At 36.9% G+C, this 17,488-nt stretch overlaps 1 protein-coding gene across 3 annotated transcripts in view; it reads right to left on the reverse strand.

Moving 5' to 3' along the window:
- The window catches only part of LOC110068436 (protein Hook homolog 3-like), a 73,993-nt gene that overhangs the window by 56,249 nt on the left and 256 nt on the right, over positions 1-17,488 (reverse strand). For all 3 annotated transcript variants that reach the window (XR_016206335.1, XM_089286376.1, XM_089286375.1), the window contains exons 2-26: positions 17,335-17,423; positions 15,455-15,527; positions 14,988-15,038; positions 14,465-14,516; positions 13,330-13,410; positions 13,167-13,234; positions 12,969-13,037; positions 12,652-12,735; positions 12,001-12,107; positions 10,597-10,673; positions 9,274-9,338; positions 9,003-9,086; positions 8,837-8,879; positions 8,502-8,587; positions 7,485-7,538; positions 7,005-7,055; positions 6,278-6,337; positions 6,048-6,114; positions 5,472-5,553; positions 4,809-4,881; positions 4,617-4,684; positions 3,633-3,749; positions 3,417-3,499; positions 2,793-2,893; positions 2,492-2,539 (exon numbers count right to left, since the gene is read on the reverse strand). Coding sequence is in view for 2 of the 3 variants with exons in the window: in XM_089286376.1 (XP_089142502.1) it covers positions 2,492-2,539; positions 2,793-2,893; positions 3,417-3,499; positions 3,633-3,749; positions 4,617-4,684; positions 4,809-4,881; positions 5,472-5,553; positions 6,048-6,114; positions 6,278-6,337; positions 7,005-7,055; positions 7,485-7,538; positions 8,502-8,587; positions 8,837-8,879; positions 9,003-9,086; positions 9,274-9,338; positions 10,597-10,673; positions 12,001-12,107; positions 12,652-12,735; positions 12,969-13,037; positions 13,167-13,234; positions 13,330-13,410; positions 14,465-14,516; positions 14,988-15,038; positions 15,455-15,527; positions 17,335-17,423 (1,833 nt within the window). In the remaining variant the exon portion in view is untranslated. The remainder of the gene's footprint in view (positions 1-2,491; positions 2,540-2,792; positions 2,894-3,416; positions 3,500-3,632; positions 3,750-4,616; positions 4,685-4,808; positions 4,882-5,471; positions 5,554-6,047; positions 6,115-6,277; positions 6,338-7,004; positions 7,056-7,484; positions 7,539-8,501; positions 8,588-8,836; positions 8,880-9,002; positions 9,087-9,273; positions 9,339-10,596; positions 10,674-12,000; positions 12,108-12,651; positions 12,736-12,968; positions 13,038-13,166; positions 13,235-13,329; positions 13,411-14,464; positions 14,517-14,987; positions 15,039-15,454; positions 15,528-17,334; positions 17,424-17,488) is intronic.

The following is a 17,488-nucleotide window of genomic DNA, read 5'->3' on the forward strand; positions in this document are numbered from 1 at the left end:
AAAAGACGTCACACCAGATATTGCTTGAATCTCGCAGAATTCCTTTTTCATGCAGAGAATACATTGAGCCAAACTTTAACAGACTGGTGGTTAGAAAACAGGCAGGTCATAAAACGCGTAACGCTGGGTCGACATCTGGGAAATTTCCCGCGTTCACCAGCACCAGACGTTACCATGACGAAAAACATGTGGGTTACCTAGCCACTACACTGACCAGTAAAAGATCCACTGCAGGCTCAAGTTATTTTATTTATGCCGTACTGACCTGGAAGAGACAGCGTTCGCTTGCTGTGTTCTATTCGGTGTAGAGCGGCGACTGGAAGCTTGTCTTTGTCGAGCTAAGAAGGACATTCCACCTGTGTTCCCTGATAACCTCTCCTCGGCAGCTTTCCTGTGAAGCTGCATGCCCTGGAAAAACATTATAACTCATTATAACATGGCTTTGCACCTTCTATGATTCATCTTATTCTCGGTATTGGACTGAAACTAGCTAGAAAGTGAGGCTAGCGGGAAGTCAATCTCTTTGTAATGATATTCTCCCTCGTGAGCCTCAATTGCAAGCTAGGTCCAGTCCACTACCGAGAATACGAATATGGCCTCATTACTTTGAAAGTCTAAGGCAATCTGTAGACTCAAGGACTTAAACAATTTTCTTCTGAGACTGAACGTGATTGTCATAAGAATTAGCTGTCAAAGGAGCTTAACGGGGTATAAATCAACCATAAACTAGACTCACAAGAACAGTTTTAAACTGTTTTAGAACTTTACATGGAAGGTGCTTCTTCATTTTGTTTAACGAGCGACCTTCAAGGCAAAGCCTCGAAATATAGTTTGTAAAGATAGAAAAACATCAAACAAACAAAAACATCAAAGAGACAATAACAAACTACAGAGAAAGAACGATGGTTAAGTTTAAGGAAAATTAAAGTGGATTTCGAACAAGTATTTTAACATTTTCAAGATGTGCCTTCCTAGACGTACAGGAAATCACCTTAAGTTCAACGAAATTGTGTCAAACCCGGCAGAGAAAATACTTACCATTTCATACCAAGCGCTAACTATTAGCTTCTCTTCTCTTTCTCTTGTTATCTTCATCTTTTCATGATCTCGCTGCAAAGAAACAAAGACGCCAACATCAAATAAACAGAAATGAATCCAAGTGCTTATCAGTCAAGGTTTAAAGGATCTCAGCCACGGTATTTTCAATAAAGTTATTTTGGCCGCGTACAAAATTACCTTTAAATTGAAGGAAACCTGAAAATAATAGTTTACTAAGATAGAAAAACACCAAAGAGATAATAATAAACCAAGAAGGAAGAAGGATGGTTGAGGGTGGAGAAGATTAGCACGGACTACAACAGAACAACTTGCGCAAAGCGTGACGTAGCTCCTTTAAATCTCTCAGTTTATGTTGAAACGGACGAAATGAGAGAAATAGATGAGCGAGTAAAAAACAGTTGTAGACGCGTCAAATAGGTTGGTCATCAAAGTATCAAGGCAAATATGAGGATGACTTCAGTTTTTAAACCTATCAATACACGCCACGTCACGCCACGCCAATCTCGCTCTCAGAACCTCTGGTTTTGCTGGTTAGCGTCAAGAAAGAGAATGGGAAAAACAATGAGATTGACTTGAACATAGTACGTCACCCACGTACTCGTTCTTTGATTTGAAGGTCTCTCGTTTCGCATGTTTAAAAACAACCACACCATAAACCTAGCTATACCTAACTATATTCTAGTCATAGATACTAAGTTTTAGGTACAAACGACCCCACAAGCTTCGTAACTTCAATTCTTATCGTTTTAAAATAAAGGGTATCTATCTATTTACCTCAATTCTGTGACCAGTAACACTAAGGCCACTCACCTCCAAATGTTCTATAATTTTGTCTTTTTCCTGGACTTGATTTTTAAGCAGTTGAACCTACAGAAGTACAATGCAGAAGAACGGAAAAATAAAAATCGTCCCAGACTCTATTGTTGTGTTAGAGTAGAATACTACATCTTGGTTCATTAGAGACAGTTAAGTTAAAAGTGTACGTGCGAAAACAGACGTCTGTATCCCCCAGCAAAAGCCAGGGATTACCAAATTTATTATATGACTGAGAAATTTCTTCATTATGATTGGCTGAGAGCAGGCCAATTTATCGTTAATTCTTAATTTGCACTGCAGTAATCGATAACCGGTCGTTTAGCCCCAAAGTCGATAAGCCCCTAACTGTTAAGCCCCCAACCAGAAGTTGATAACAATATTAGGGCCAATCGACTTCTGGTTGGAGGCTAACCGGCTAGGGGCTGATCGACTGACCAGGAACCGACTTCGCGTATAAAAACCTCTGCAATTTTGAGAGAGTTTTCAAATATCACTCGTAGTGTAAATCCTTAATAGCACTCACATTCATACGATTACCTACACTAATTCATTTTATTCGGTTATAGCATCACCAACCTCAACACGGAAGAAACACAGAGAGAAAACAACAATTCACCTCAGGTTGAGATCCTGCATTTTGCTTGGGATCCAATGTTTTTATGACCTGAAATACATGAAAACAACTTCAAGAGCAGACCCACCACTACGACAAAGGCTTTAACCTTATCAGGCAAGGATTTGGAACATTTACTTTACAAGGCAAAGAAAGAATAGTAACTCGATTCTACTGTGCCATTATTGAATGGAAAGAACTCCAGGCCAAACAACAATGACCAAATAGATTTAAACAACTGGAACAAATATTGAAGACCATGAAAGAGAAGTACAATGAACGACAGTTGCACGAAAAAACGTACACTCTTGGCTTTCTCCAAGTATTTCTTGTAGCGATCTTCCATAACTTTCATTTCTTGGTCTTTCTTATTCAGAAGTTCCTGAAGCACATTCACTTTTTCCGCTGAAACACAAGAATACAAAGAAATAACTACTACACGCTGTCGAACAAACAATTTATTAGGAAAATTTTGTACCACACGTATAGACTCAAGTAAAATTATGCGGAGAGTTATAATTTTCATCTCCAAATGCAAAGCTAAGGTAGAACAAAAAAAGCAATAAAAGCACTGCTCAATAGCTTTCATCTGAATGGTCACACACTGGGGTTTCATCCAGACTTAAAAGTTAGAACCACCTTGTACAGCATAATAAACAGTACCACATGAAAATACTGCTCAATAACTTTCATTTGAATGGTCACACGCAAGGGTTTCATCCACAGACTTTAAAGTTAGAACCAACTTGTACAGCATAATAAATAGTACCACATGAAAGTACTGCTCAATAGCTTTCATTTGAATGGTCACACACTAGGGTTTCATCCACAGACTTTAAAGTTAGAGCCACCTACCACAGCATGATAAACAGTACAACATGAAAATATATTGCTCAATAGTTTTTATTTGAGCATACAGTTCACTCACCACTGCTTGACACTTTTGGCTCTAAACTGTCAATGTATGCCTTCTTTTTCTGCAATTCTTCGCTTGCCACTTTGAGTTTGTCCCTGCAAGAGTACTTTAGTCAAAGACCGCTTGAAAAATCAGTTTGCAGACAAACTGAATACATGAGATCATGGAAGTAAGCTTCCTAAATAAGCTACATACCTCAAAATTTGATCTAGTTTCAGTTCTACTTACAAGTGATCCGTGTATTTTTTCCCAAGTTCAGTATCTTTGTCCATCTCACCAGCACTCTTTTGATTCCTGACGTCATCAAGCTCGCTTTCGGCTTCCATCAGCTTCTGATTCAATTCTCTGTTGGCAAATTTTTTCAGCGATGAGAGTAATTATCATCGTTTAAAAACAGACAATAGCCCGCATCAGCACACAATCTGACGCAAACTTTAGAGCTTAAGCTTTCTGCACGTCCCTGGTCCTACTTGCAGGCTCAGGTAAAAATGCAGACTGCAACAGGAAAAGCAATGGTGGAAAGAATGACGGACTGATAATAAGGTACGGGAGGATGTCGCTCGGTTGACTTATTCATACTTGGGCGAGCATGAATTTTCTTCGACATTTCACTGTTAAGAAAACAAGGCTGCCGTGCCTGCTGCGAACCTCTCTCGCTTATATATTCAGTGGTGTGCTTATATGGATGCAATATGTAAAGAGGGTTTGTGGAAAAAAAATGTCTTTGCACCGAAATTTCTTGTATACCGCGAGGAAATAAAGGGTTCGCAAACCTTCTTTAGGTTTATTTTGTCCGAAAAAAAAAACTGATAGATTCCCCACGAAATCAATACACCAGCTTTCCATTAGTGACGTTAAAATGTTGCCACTGACCGGGAAAATTGGCAAAGCACATAAAGGTTGTAACTTCTTAGTTTACACGATGGAAGATATTCCCGCCATCAAAAGATTTTTTCAAACTTTAAGCCTGGCGTGCGGTAAAAACTCGCGCATGCTTAGTACGTTTTTCCGCTCTAAAGACGCAAACAGGAGACGGAAAGTTTGGGCGTTTCTGTGACATCAAGAGATCGCTCGAGAAAGCTGTCCGCAAAGGACACCCACAAAGTGGAAGCTGAGATAAGAAAAATACCCTAACTGATAGAGGTTTTTCACCGACAGCGTTTAATACTCATTTCTCTGCCGTGCTGTTCCACGCTTGAGTTCCTAACTCACCTGTTTTCCTTCTCTAACTGGTCCTTCCTTTCATTGGCATCATTTAGAAGACTCTGGAGAAGTTGATTCTGACAACAAGATAGAGACCTCTCTTATTAACAGACCTCTTAGTTTTACAACAAACAGTAGTAAGAAAAGAAATATTGCATCCAAAGAACAAACCGATAAATGAAATCCTTTGAAGTTCAGTACCTGTTCCTCTTGTTCGCCTTCCTTCTGTTCCTTAAGCTTCTTGTTTTCATGTTCCAGACGGAGAATCCGCTCCCTGTGATTAAAAAAAAAATCGATATCAAGGCGGAGTGGTTTTCACTTGAGTGTCAAAAACAATTTGCATTGGCTTTAGTTAGACATTACTGCGCTACGCGATTGGTTTAAAAAAACTCGCGCCACTTTGTCATCCAATCAGAAGTAAAACCAAAACCGATCGTGACTCGTTCGCACAAGTTTTCCCGCGCTTCACGTCAGCTACAGGTGTATACTTCGAGCTTTGATTGGCTAGATAGATTGTCTGTGTCCTTTGAGATTGGCCAGAGCAATTACTTTTGTTTCGGTTTTACCGCATTCAATGGAAACCCGCTCTAGCTGAAACTCATGACCTGTATAACGGTAACTACATTCATTCGTCTTTACCTGTGAAATGTGCCTTACTGCATAAACATGAACTTAACTACATCAACATGTACACTGTGCTAATACGCTAAACAACACACTTCACTGATACGCAGGCTAAAAACTTATCGGATTGGACTGGACTATTCACTATACAGTTTCTTAAGTGGCGGAATACAGATGAGTCTATGCGAAGAAAACATCTGTTTATTCAAGCTTGAAAAACACTTTCAACATCTTGCATACTTCACTTCTGGAGACATAGAACTGCCAAGGTCAAAATCATCACTAGGAGGGGTACCAGGGGACAGTTGACGCATTGGAGAACCTGAAAATATGTACACGAATAAATCAAAAAATGTATATCCAACAAACTAAGTGACAATAACATTGAAAGCAAACTATACATTTATATACTTCCAATATAATTAAATAAAGTTCCTTTAAAAATCACTACGATCAACTTAAATATCAATACAATTCAAACTCCAGGGTATTGTTGAACATGTAAGGGTAAAGCATGCATTTTACATAGCAAGCCTGGTCAAGTTCTTTGTAATTTGTTCTTTGGCAGTCATGGCAAAGCACTTCACTCTCATGAACCTATAGTCGACTCTAACTGGGTACCAGCAAATGTTTTGGCTGAAAAACACTGAATAAAAAAACCGAGGACAGACTACCGCGGTATCATCTGCTTCTCGGAGTGGAGTACTCACAAACACAGATAGATTTCTCCACTACGTTTGCTTCACATCACAGAAACTAGCACAACCAAATGCACTACAGCTGTACGTACAAACATAGTATACACATGTATAGTACCTGCTACTTGAGCCAGTTGTAGTTCCTCATTTTCCTCTTTTAACTTAACTCGTTCTTGCCGTAGACGCTATAACAAAAAAATACATAAATAAATAAATAAATTAAATACACCTCCCTCCTACTATTATTAATCGTTGCATGTATGTTTGAATAAACAATTCTGAATCTCACACATGGACATTATTAATACCCAGTGGAAAGGTTTTCTACTGAGAAAAAAAAGAACTTACTTCATTTTCTCCGTCTAGGTTTGAGACTTTCTCTTTCGCCTTCCTTGCCTCAAACTCCGCCTGTTTTCAAAAAAAAAAATTCAAATGAGTTGATTATTGGCAAGTAAGGGTTCTCCTTTGATTAAATGATTGTGAAACGTTTAGGATAGGCTACGGTTTTCCAACTCAGCTGTGACACTACTTTAACACTACATGTAGATGTAGCCAAGTAGAAAACAGAAAGGCTAGACTCTGTATCTCTATCACCAGAGACTAGTATCGGTATGTGTTCTCAAAACTCTCAATCATGGTCAAGGCTCTTACTGTACTCCATAAATAACCTGAATTGTAACATATCATGAATTCTTTTCCCTAACAAGAAGCGCTCTTACAAGTTCAGGCATTTAACTATAAAATTGCTTCCTCCAAAGTCTCCCAATGGACAACATGACAAAATCTGTGATGCAGAGGGTAACAGTGCATAGTTCCCCTTAAATGTTGACTGCTGACAGCGTTTGCACATGAATTCTTTTAATGTCTTCATTGTACTGTTAATAACAAATCACTCAATGATTGGTCGTTCAAGAAACCAGTTATTTCTGTTTCTCTCAAGTCTCAATGTTTCCCTTGGCTCTGCCTCGAGAAACATTTAGATTCTTGGGAAACAAAATTAGCTGTTTCCTTCTAGACCAGTCGTTACGTGTTTATTATGCTAAGTTATTCCTCCACAGAGTGATTTACACTGTACCTTGTCAGCTCTCCTCTGCAAGTCTGAGACCTGAACTTGCAGCTGGTGAACCTAAAAATAACAGAATAAAAAGCATGCCATGAGATCAAACATCAGTCACTACATGAAAAGAGGGTGGGGCGAAGGTGAATTGAAGTCACTAAAATAGAAATTGTATTGCCACCTCTACAAAAAAGTTCCAGGACACACACATGATGTAATGCATTTCAGGGCAGCAAAGATCAAACTGCTGACAGTTTGATCAAAAATACTATTTGGACATGTATTTGTTTTAGCATTACATGCCACATCTTGCAATGCACTGTAAAAATTACACCAAAAGATTGTAAGATAAAGGTTTTAAAAAAATGCCACACAGGAGAGAAAAGTGATAGGGTTAAAACCCACACACAGCTCTGCTTTCATACCACAGCTCCAACCAACATGTATAATGTCATGCAAGTATCACTGACAGAAATCATTTTACGTTTCATTGCTAACCTGCTTCTTGTAAGTATCAACTTGGGTTTTCAGTGAGTTGGCTTTTCGAAGATCCTATTAACAACAAAATATTTGGCAAGATCAACATCATAAACAATTATATGTACCATTAAATAAAATCATGAACATTTCAATCAACCATTCATTCATTAATTTTTCTGGTTAATGCAGGTCCATGTATTTTCGTTATTGGTTTAGCCTGCGACTAGGCTCCTTGAAGGGAAAGAAAGAATGAAAGGAAAAAGGGAGATTCTTCCCCTTTCCTTCCCTTCTTTCTTGCCATGTGCAGAGCCTGCTCACAGGCTATTATTAGATGTGCCATCGCCCATTTGCCACAATTCCTGAACTCATTGATAATTCGTCGAGTTTAAACAAAGGAAATCATGGCCATGAACGTGTTTGGATATCTGATCCTTATATAATAGCTTAGATTTTTACGATGTTATTTCTCAGTTTTCTCCTTAGTTTAAGTTTCGATCGAGAAGATCTTTGACTATCAAAAAACTCAAGACAGTGTTTGCCCACATTTCCAGACACCTTGAAGTTCATCAGAAATACTCAAGCCTGCATCGTATTTTCGACTCTCTTCGATCTCAATGTTTGGAAAATATGGTCTTTGTGTTTGTTATATTATGTTAAGTATCTCTTTGTACATGTTTGCACAAATCGTTAGGATATTCAACATTTAAGAGATCAAGCATTCCTTTTCATTTATATTGGAAAACTTACAAAACAATAGCTTTTAATAAAACAATCCAGTAGATTTTTCTTTTTTTTTGCATATGACATTCAGTTAAGTTGTACAATGTTGTACCACAAAAAATTCCATTGTTTTGGAGAAGCCAAAAGTATTTCTTAAAATTCAACATAAAAAGGTTACAGCCTAGCTGAACTTCAGTCAAACCTTGGCCTAACACCACTTTCCTAAAGTGGCCACTTGGCTTTTCCCCAGAGTATCTAATGAAGAAAGATTCAACTGAATTTATTCGTGCATTTAAACAAGCTTGTAGTGTGTACCTCTTGTAAATTCATGGTTTCTTTCATGTATGTCACATTTTTCTCTTCCAGTGCCTTCATCTGTTTTCTCATGTCTGACAGTTCCTCTGCAAGATCAAATGAAATTAGCAGCTTTAGAAAGGATTTGTACAAGTGCACAAGTTTAATTTGAATGTCTTTAGTTAAACTAAAAATTACATTGTACTTTAAGTGAAAAATACAGTTTGATTTTGCATGTCTTTTTCAGATCATGCTGATCATTATTTTATTAATATTTTTTTCCTGTAATGTCAGTAATCTAGGGGTACATATAGTAAGTCCATTGCGTCAACATTCCATATTCTCTCTCAACTTACCTAACTTTTTCTTGTAGAGCTCTATTGTAGACTCATATTTTATCTGATAAACAAAGACAAGCCAGTTCAAGGGTTATCAAAACTTACCTGCATAATACAAAGTACATTATCATTTTTATATAAAGATTATCCTTAATTATTGCTTTACTCAAAATAATGTACATACCACTTTCTCTTGAGAGTGCCGCAACACATCCATTTCATCTTTTAGCATCTGAGACTCTTCAGCCAAACTCTGCAGTTGTTCATTCTTTGGACAGGAAGTGGATCGCAGAACAGAGTATTACAACATGTGAATAAATCTTGTTACAAAGAACATGCAAACAAACAATACATGATTCCCAAGTGGCAGCATAACAAGTCGTACAGAAAACAAAAAGAGTATTCAGTGAGCAAAACTATCAATTAAAATAGTGAGAGAGACAAATGTACCATACCCGTTCATTTAATAGCAGCACATCTCTTTCCATTTGCTCGTACTTGATTTTAAACTCATCCCGCGCTGAAATTAATTTAAGTATTAAGCACCATTAATTTTGTAAAATTACATGTTGAATGAATGATATTGCTGTACAATATATCAAAGAAAGCAAAATTTTCAATCTAACATTAGAAAACTGCATGTCTAGCTGAACATAATTCTTAGTATTGCATTGCGCATCCCTACTGTGCATGATTTTTGCATCACTAGCGCACATACATGAACATGTGCTTGTACAAAATGTAAGAGATTTCCCTCAAACTGAGCTTGATAGCGAAATAAATGCTCGTTTTCTCTTAAACGAGCACGGTGACCCCTACGTTTTTTTCATAATTTCAATGAGAAAAATATCCTCAATAACTGAGAAAAAAATTAGCAGAAATCTATGACTACATGTACTGTTATGGCAAATGAAATAAATACTGCAGAGGGAGACATAACGGGCCCAACAGTGCATGTCCAAATCAAGTTCCTTTAAAGGATAAAAAATTGCAGGGTATTTGAATGCATTTTTTCTGGGACATAGAAGAATAAACAATCAAAGAAAGTTAAACTCTGTGTGATATAACACGCTGCATTGAAAAATAATTGAGCTTAATTGTTGCGCACAGAGATTACCAAAAGTCATCTAAATAACCGTATTTGCATGTCAGCATTGTGGGGTGAAAACAAGCACGGTGACCCCCTCTTCTTATTGTGCTTTTAATATCTCCTTGTCCTGTATTAAACAACAGCATACCAAGTTTCATTGGAAATCTACAGCGGGTTCTTTTACTAGGGAATCACCTTAACTATGCATCCACCAAAGGTCACAAAACCAATAATAAAAGTACTCCTCTCTGAATCTGATGTTTTTTCACATAACATGACATTACTAACATTAATCACAAATTTAAAGTTTAAATTGAACAGTACACGCATGCATGCATGCATCAGATGTACATGTGTACAAAAGCTAAATACAGTTTGTCACCTTTTTAGGCAAAAACCTGTATCAAACATGAGAGTTCTTTATACCAAAACACAGATTAAAGTCTTTTCACAACAAAATATTGATGAATGTACAATTTATATACATAGTAACAAGATGTAAAATAAAACATTCAATTCTTTGGATCTTACCGAAGCACAAAGACAAACGATACATGGATGGGTTGTTAATTTTGTAAATGTAGCTTACTTGTTTCTTTACAAGATGAACTTTCTTTAGCTATCTCTATGGTGTACTATAGCTAAATTGCAATTATAGCATTTTATTAATGATTACAGTTTTACTTACAAGTTTCCATAGCATAATTCTCTTCCTTAAGCTGCTCCACCTGCTGTTGAAGCTGGTGCAGTCTCTGAGTGGAAAAACTAGGAATGACAATATTCACAAATTTAATTTAACATTGCGTAAAATAATGATTTACAGTATGAGCACAAAATGACCATTTTAATAGCAAGAGAAATGCTAAAAGTGTCTTTAAAACCTGATCCTTGGACCAAACATTCTCACTGGAAACAGCAACACTTAAACTAATAAGAATTATAATTATTTTGACTGTATTAAAGGAGGGGCTTTATTTATCAGCAGGTAACCTCATTAAAAATGAATAATCTTGTAAAGGCAACCAAGTTAATATTAAAACAACAGAAAGTTTAAGAGAAGAACCGACATACAGCGTAAACCCAAAAGTAAATAAGTAATGTTGATTGTACCTGTCCAGTAATTAAAATAAATTCTATTAAGTTATGTTCTAATTCTTGAAGCTGAAATTCTCATACATGTAAAACATTATTTTGTACATGTACTTTCACCCTTCAAGTTAATTAATGAATACTGAACTTTAAAGTTATGACCAAGTGGGAATCATTTATAAAATGCTCCTTCCAATTACAATTCACATTAGATGTACATAGATCTCTATTTTTTCATTGCCCATCCCACAAAGCCACTCCTTATCACAGACTAACCCCAAATAGAGTAGCTTAACAATAACATAATGCACTTTCTGTTAAGTGCTCTTTCCTTATAATTACACCAATTCCTTAACTCCCTCTCTCAAACAGACCCTGTCAATAATTCTGACTGTTATGCCTCCCACCACTGGAGTTTAATTCCCTCTATAATAAGCCCATTCTCTGTTGAGCTCTTACTTTTTGCAACACCACCACTGACTACAGACCTTACACTGTACAGATGAAGGTCCGTCACATATATGTGCATGTGTAACAATAAAGCTCTGTGCCTCTGAAATATAATGACCTCTTTCTTGTCTGACAGATTTAAGCCCCTTTCCAATAATCCCAGTCTAATAGAAAATATAGGGTGGGTCCTCTCTCAACATCAGTTGTGCCCCTTCTATGACAGACCTTCGCTCTATCACTCTTAAGTAGCCGCACCCCTTACACTGGGGCCCCTTCCTGAATTATTGAGGCCTCTTTCCAGTAATTACTCTCCCCTTTGTTAGGCTTCCTTCTTTCACACATCCCCTCTCCATTAGGTGCCATCACTCTCTTGATAATGCCATTTAACTCAATCCATACTTTTATACCCCCTATCTAGTAGACTACCTCTCCTTTGCTAAGCTGGACCTCTTCCCTAATATGCCAATCCAGTCTACCTAAATATCAAATAGGCCTCTTCGAACATGTCCAAACAAAACCATGCCACTTACAAAAGGATTTAGAGCTAGTTTACCTGATATCATCATCTCTGTCACCACTTGCATCTCGCCGATTTAACTTTTCTCTAAGTCTGTCATTTTCCAACTGTAAGCTACCCTCATGTTCTTTAATGAAGGACAACTGAATCAAAAGACAAACAAGAAAACTGAGAATGGTTTTTTAAGAAAATTAAAACTACGTCAGATAATCTTTTGCCTGGTGTATAGAGTTGATTATTAAACTGATATTAAATTAAAGTAACAAATAAAGCAAATTGTCATCGAATACATGTTTACACACAAATCATGTATTAACCTCTAGCACTAAATCTGCTAAATTGTCAATTAACATTAAGCTCTATGTAAGCTCTCAAAAGACCTCTTTTGAACAAAGGACAACAAAACATTTTCCTACTGGCTACAGTAAAAAGATACACAGTTGATCAATTAACTGAATATGAGGACTATGGAAAATATTCTTTAGGACTCCTAAAACTTAACACTACATTCCCAAAACTTAACACTACATTCTACTACATGTACACTGTTATGTGACTGCAATTCAAAATCAATAAGAAGGTTTAGACCAACCCTTACAGACAGCCCTATAAGCTCAAAATGATGAGTCACATTCCTTCAACATGCCTGGAGTACAGTGCTGAAGAAAAGCAATTTTGTTTATCTACCTGTTCATCCAATTCATGGCATCTCTGGGAGAGTTCTTCCTTTTCAGCTGCAATACTGCTCAGTTGTTCTAGTGTCCTCTTGTGCTGGTTATATTAAACAGATAAAACATTTATTTTATTGAATGATACCATAATATATTGCGGAAAAGGTTAAGGAGGCCAATTTTTATGACAGGAAACAGCTACATGTACATGGGGGTATTGCTAACTCCTCTCCTAGCCCATCACAGGTAACCACCTAACATTCTGTGAATAATCCAGTTTAAAGTTACATTGAATAAATTTAGAAAATGACAAAATTTAAGGGGAGACCTTACCTGCATCTCTAGTTCTTTGAACATTTCACTGTCTCCTCCTGGTAAGCCACCTTCTTTAGCTGTCATCAGCTGTTACCAAAACACAAAAAGGTTAACCATGTCAACCAATTTTTCAAAACATAAACAGATATATTTGCTTGGTAAATAATTTTGCAAAGTTAATGCACAGTACAAACTGAAATGGAGACAATAACTGACCTCTTGAATTGCCATCATAACTACATGTTGTACAGATTCTTCCATAGACATAATAACCTGAATGTATTCTGTGAGTACAACAAGACATTCTGTTAGAATTGGGTGAGCAACACAATGACAATACAAGTACTGATCATGAATTCATACATGTACAAAACAGTACCTTGCTTGTCTTCACAGTTAACTGCACAGCCCAAAACCAACTGCAAAAGTCTGCCAAGTTCAGCAATGTCCAAGTTTTCAACTGCAACATCACAAACATAAATAAAGGCATGCAGATCAGTCATCAGTATTATCAGTACCGTAGAGATTTAGTAAAGTCAGAGCCTGAGACACTTAGCAGTATTTCTTTTTGGGAACTCAAGAGGGTTATTATTGGAGAAAGAGAACCGCTAGGTTTTTGATTGAAATGTAACACCTGAATACAGTCAAAACTCTTGTAAATTCAGAAAAAGTGGTTGTAACTGGAGCTGGTCACTGGCTCTTGTAAGCAGCCACACAATGAAACAATAGAGACTGGTCGCTTATAAATTAGAGCTTTAAACTAATTAGCACAAAGCTTGCAAAATGTAAATCTATAGTTGTTAATAGTCTAGTTGCTGTGATGTTAAAAATCACTTTATTTTGCCTGTTACAGGTTCACATCTGTACAGCGTACTTATCCACAAGGATTGAGAACTTCACAGAATCACTTATTCAGATGACATAATATAAGAAACAGACTCTTGGAGTGGTCCCTTAAGAGAGCATAAAAACAAAGGGTAAGACCTGTAGTTGGTCACTTCCTGATTGGTGGTTGTGGCCACTCATGGGAGTGGTCACTTATGAAAGCTTTTCATTACAGAGTTTGAGTGACAACTGGTACAAACAGCGTTTCACAAATGTGGTCATAATAATATTATTACATCTGGTCGTTTACAAGTCAGAGTGGTTGCAAGGAGTGCATCTACTTAAAATAAAGTAGAGTTTTTTTATTTGAGAGAATTTTGCTGGCACATGAAATTACATTTGGGACAGATGCAATTATTTTTAATGCCATGAATTGTAATAAAGATATAAAGATAAAGATCTCAAACCACCATTGATCTCATTGTACTCTAATGGTGTTGTACATGTGATTCAATCAGAATAGCTGGGTATTTATTGGAATTGGGGCATCCATCCAGCACATCTTTTGTGCCTGATCCTTTTAGAAGACTTCAAGCAATATCTAGTACTACACTGTTGTAACTAAGTTTGCAAAAAAAGAAAAATTATTCATACATCATTCTGAACATGTATTGCAGTATGTACTGTACCTATTGCACTGACGTCAGGCATGGGAAATCCTGAAATATCCATTGTCAGCACCTGAAACATTTAACAATTTGCAAGCATTTCAGTGGGTGGAAATATTCTCACAGAAATAAGACATCCTTCCAGCCACACAAAAATCAAATGGTAAATCTGGATCATGTGTACCAAAGGCATCCTCCAACGAGTGTCAATCGATACCTTTAATCAACACCTCAGTCAACACTCAATCAACACCCCAATCGATGCTCAGTTGACACTCAATCAAAACTTGATCAACCGTCGGTCCATAGTTAGCCAACTCGTATGCATCAATCGAAAATTAGTTGACTGTCAACCAAGAGGTGGATGGAGTGCCGATCGAGTGTACACTGAGATGCAGATGGAGTGTCAATCAAGTATCAATTGATTGACGATGGAGGGTTGATCAAAAGTATCAATCGAGGGTGTCAGTCAAGGGTATCGATCAACACTTGACAGCAGATGCTTTAAGTACACATGATCCATAAATTCTTCTAGCATACATACCTCAGTATAGTAATCATGGACTCCTTTCACAAGTTTCTTAAGGTTGTTTACCTAGAACACAATACAATATCCAGAGTATAAAGATAGATAAATATATCAACCATGAGGCTACATCTAGGGTGGTCCTGCAAAGGGAGATGCCCATCACTGCAACACATTGAAAGTAAAAAGATAGGGGGGAGATAAAAGACTTAAAAATAATTTTATATAATATATGTAATAAAGAAATACTGTGACATCATTTGAAGTTAACTAAGAAAAAGAAATACAATTATTAATATTAATACAATAGATATCCTAGCTAGAATTCAATTATTCTAAACAAAGTGCTTTCTTAAATAATGAAGTTTTTGTTATATCTAAAACATTGCTAGGCAATGAGTTCCATTCTTGAATGGCTCTGCTACAGATTAATACAAACGCCACATACTACAATTAGCAAAAGACTGAAGGAAAATTTTACTAACCTTGAGTCTCCTGTTATCTCCTGTATCATGTCTAATTTTTGAAACCCACTCATCATCAAACCAGTCTGGAGCACTAATTAACAGAATTCAATATTCTATATTATAAATTATTTATTACTAACAATGTTTTACATGTAAACCACGTTAATCACTGTCATATGAGCCATGGAGAACAATATTCAGGAATGCAATATGCAGGGATGGTACAGAATGATGTAACAGTGTTTGCCTCACATCAATGTGAACCGAGTTTGTTGTTGGTTCCAAACCTTATACCAAGGGTTTTACCCCACATAATTCAGTTTTCATCCCTCATAAAAACTAATATGTCTAAATTTCAATTTGTTCCAACCAGGGTGCAAAAAAAGAAAAAAAAAATTAGGGCCTGTCCTTCAGGCAAGATGTAACTATGATGTACATGTACATGTGCTAGCTGTCATTATTAGCCCCAAAAACATTTCATCCCTTACAAACAACACTTCTATAATGTTAATCTCCTCAAAAATGTTCCCAAAAACTTCACGTACACATAATTTGGGCAACAGAGTTGTGCTCTAGAAGCGCCCAGGTGCAACTTCTCTGCAGACCTTCTTTCCCAGTATGTAATAATTTAAATAAAAGCTATTGAGTGACACTTTCACATGCCGTAATTGTTTATTTTTTGCTTCAAGTTGTTGCTACAGCTATTGTTAGTAGCTTTTGTTTATGCATGCTAGCTACAGTGCAGAACTTTCACGTACTACATTTGCATATATATGTACAAAGTGCAGATGAAACGCTAGTGTGTGACCACTTAAATGAAAGCTACTGAGCAGTACTTTCATGTGGTACTGTTTATTATGCCATACAAGATGGTTCAAATTTTTAGGTGTATGGCTGAAACCCTACTACGAGAGAACTCAAATGAAAACTATTGAGCAGTAAATACTTTTGTGTGGTACTGTTTATTATACTGTACAAGGTGGTGCTAACTTTTAAGTCTGTATATACGTAAATCGTCGAATTAGCACCCGGGGCGCTTATTTTAAATTTAGGAGAAGACAGGGGGTGCTTATTCAAAGGTGGCCCTTACATAATTTTTACCAAATCGTGGCCTGACATGATCATTTTTTTCAGTACGTCATCTGCACGTAAACAACAATATAAGCTGTTTATCGACTTAAAAAGCTATACATCCTTTGTTGTCTCATTACTCATCCACAAAATGGGGGGAGGGGAGGGGGTGCTTATTTGAGGGGGGTGCTTATTTTAAATTTCAGCCAATAGGAGGGGTGCTTATTCAAGGGGGAGGTGCTAATTCGAGGATTAACGGTAATAAACCTTAGTGTGTGAATAGTCATACTGAATGTCATCAAGCAGAGTGTGATTATATTAGGGAGCAAGGAAAACCAATTTGCAGGATTGCCCTTTAGGCAATCTGTGACTATGATGTGCTAACTCAAGTCATTCTCTTATGGTACTTCTGTAAATAAAAATTCGTCAAAAAGTTTCCCAAGAAACTTAAATTGCCCAATGGGCAAGTGAAACACAGAATCAACTAGCCTGATTGCAAATCCAGTAGCCCCAGGCTATCAGACCAGACTTTCTTTACATGTTGCTACATACATCCTTGTTGCTTTTTTTTTAATCTGTACAAGGTGCATCTATATATATGTACAACCCTCGGATTATAACCAGCCATTCAAACGAAAGCTGTGTGGTCACAATTAAGCTGACGAGCCAGACAAATCAGTGTTATGAGTAATTATAAGAAATCAATTACTATGAAAGAGAATCGGAAGTGGACAATATCACCGAAGGCATTCAGGTCCAACATGTATTTTCGACATTGTACAAGTACACAAAAATAAAATTCATCCAACTTAGTCTTGCTCACTTACATTTCAGCCAAGCATTCACAGAGGGCAACACCGTCAGTTAATTCCACGACAGTTTTATGAGGAGCTTTGATTCCTTCAAAGGTACTGACCTATTAAAATGGAAAAACACGAAGGAGGTTACCCTGCTCGGCAATATCACAATATGAGCGCAAGA

This window comes from Orbicella faveolata, unplaced genomic scaffold (genome assembly GCF_042242905.1).
Source record: "Orbicella faveolata isolate gen_17 unplaced genomic scaffold, um_ofav_v1 contig_14, whole genome shotgun sequence".
NCBI classification, from domain to species: domain Eukaryota; kingdom Metazoa; phylum Cnidaria; class Anthozoa; order Scleractinia; family Merulinidae; genus Orbicella; species Orbicella faveolata.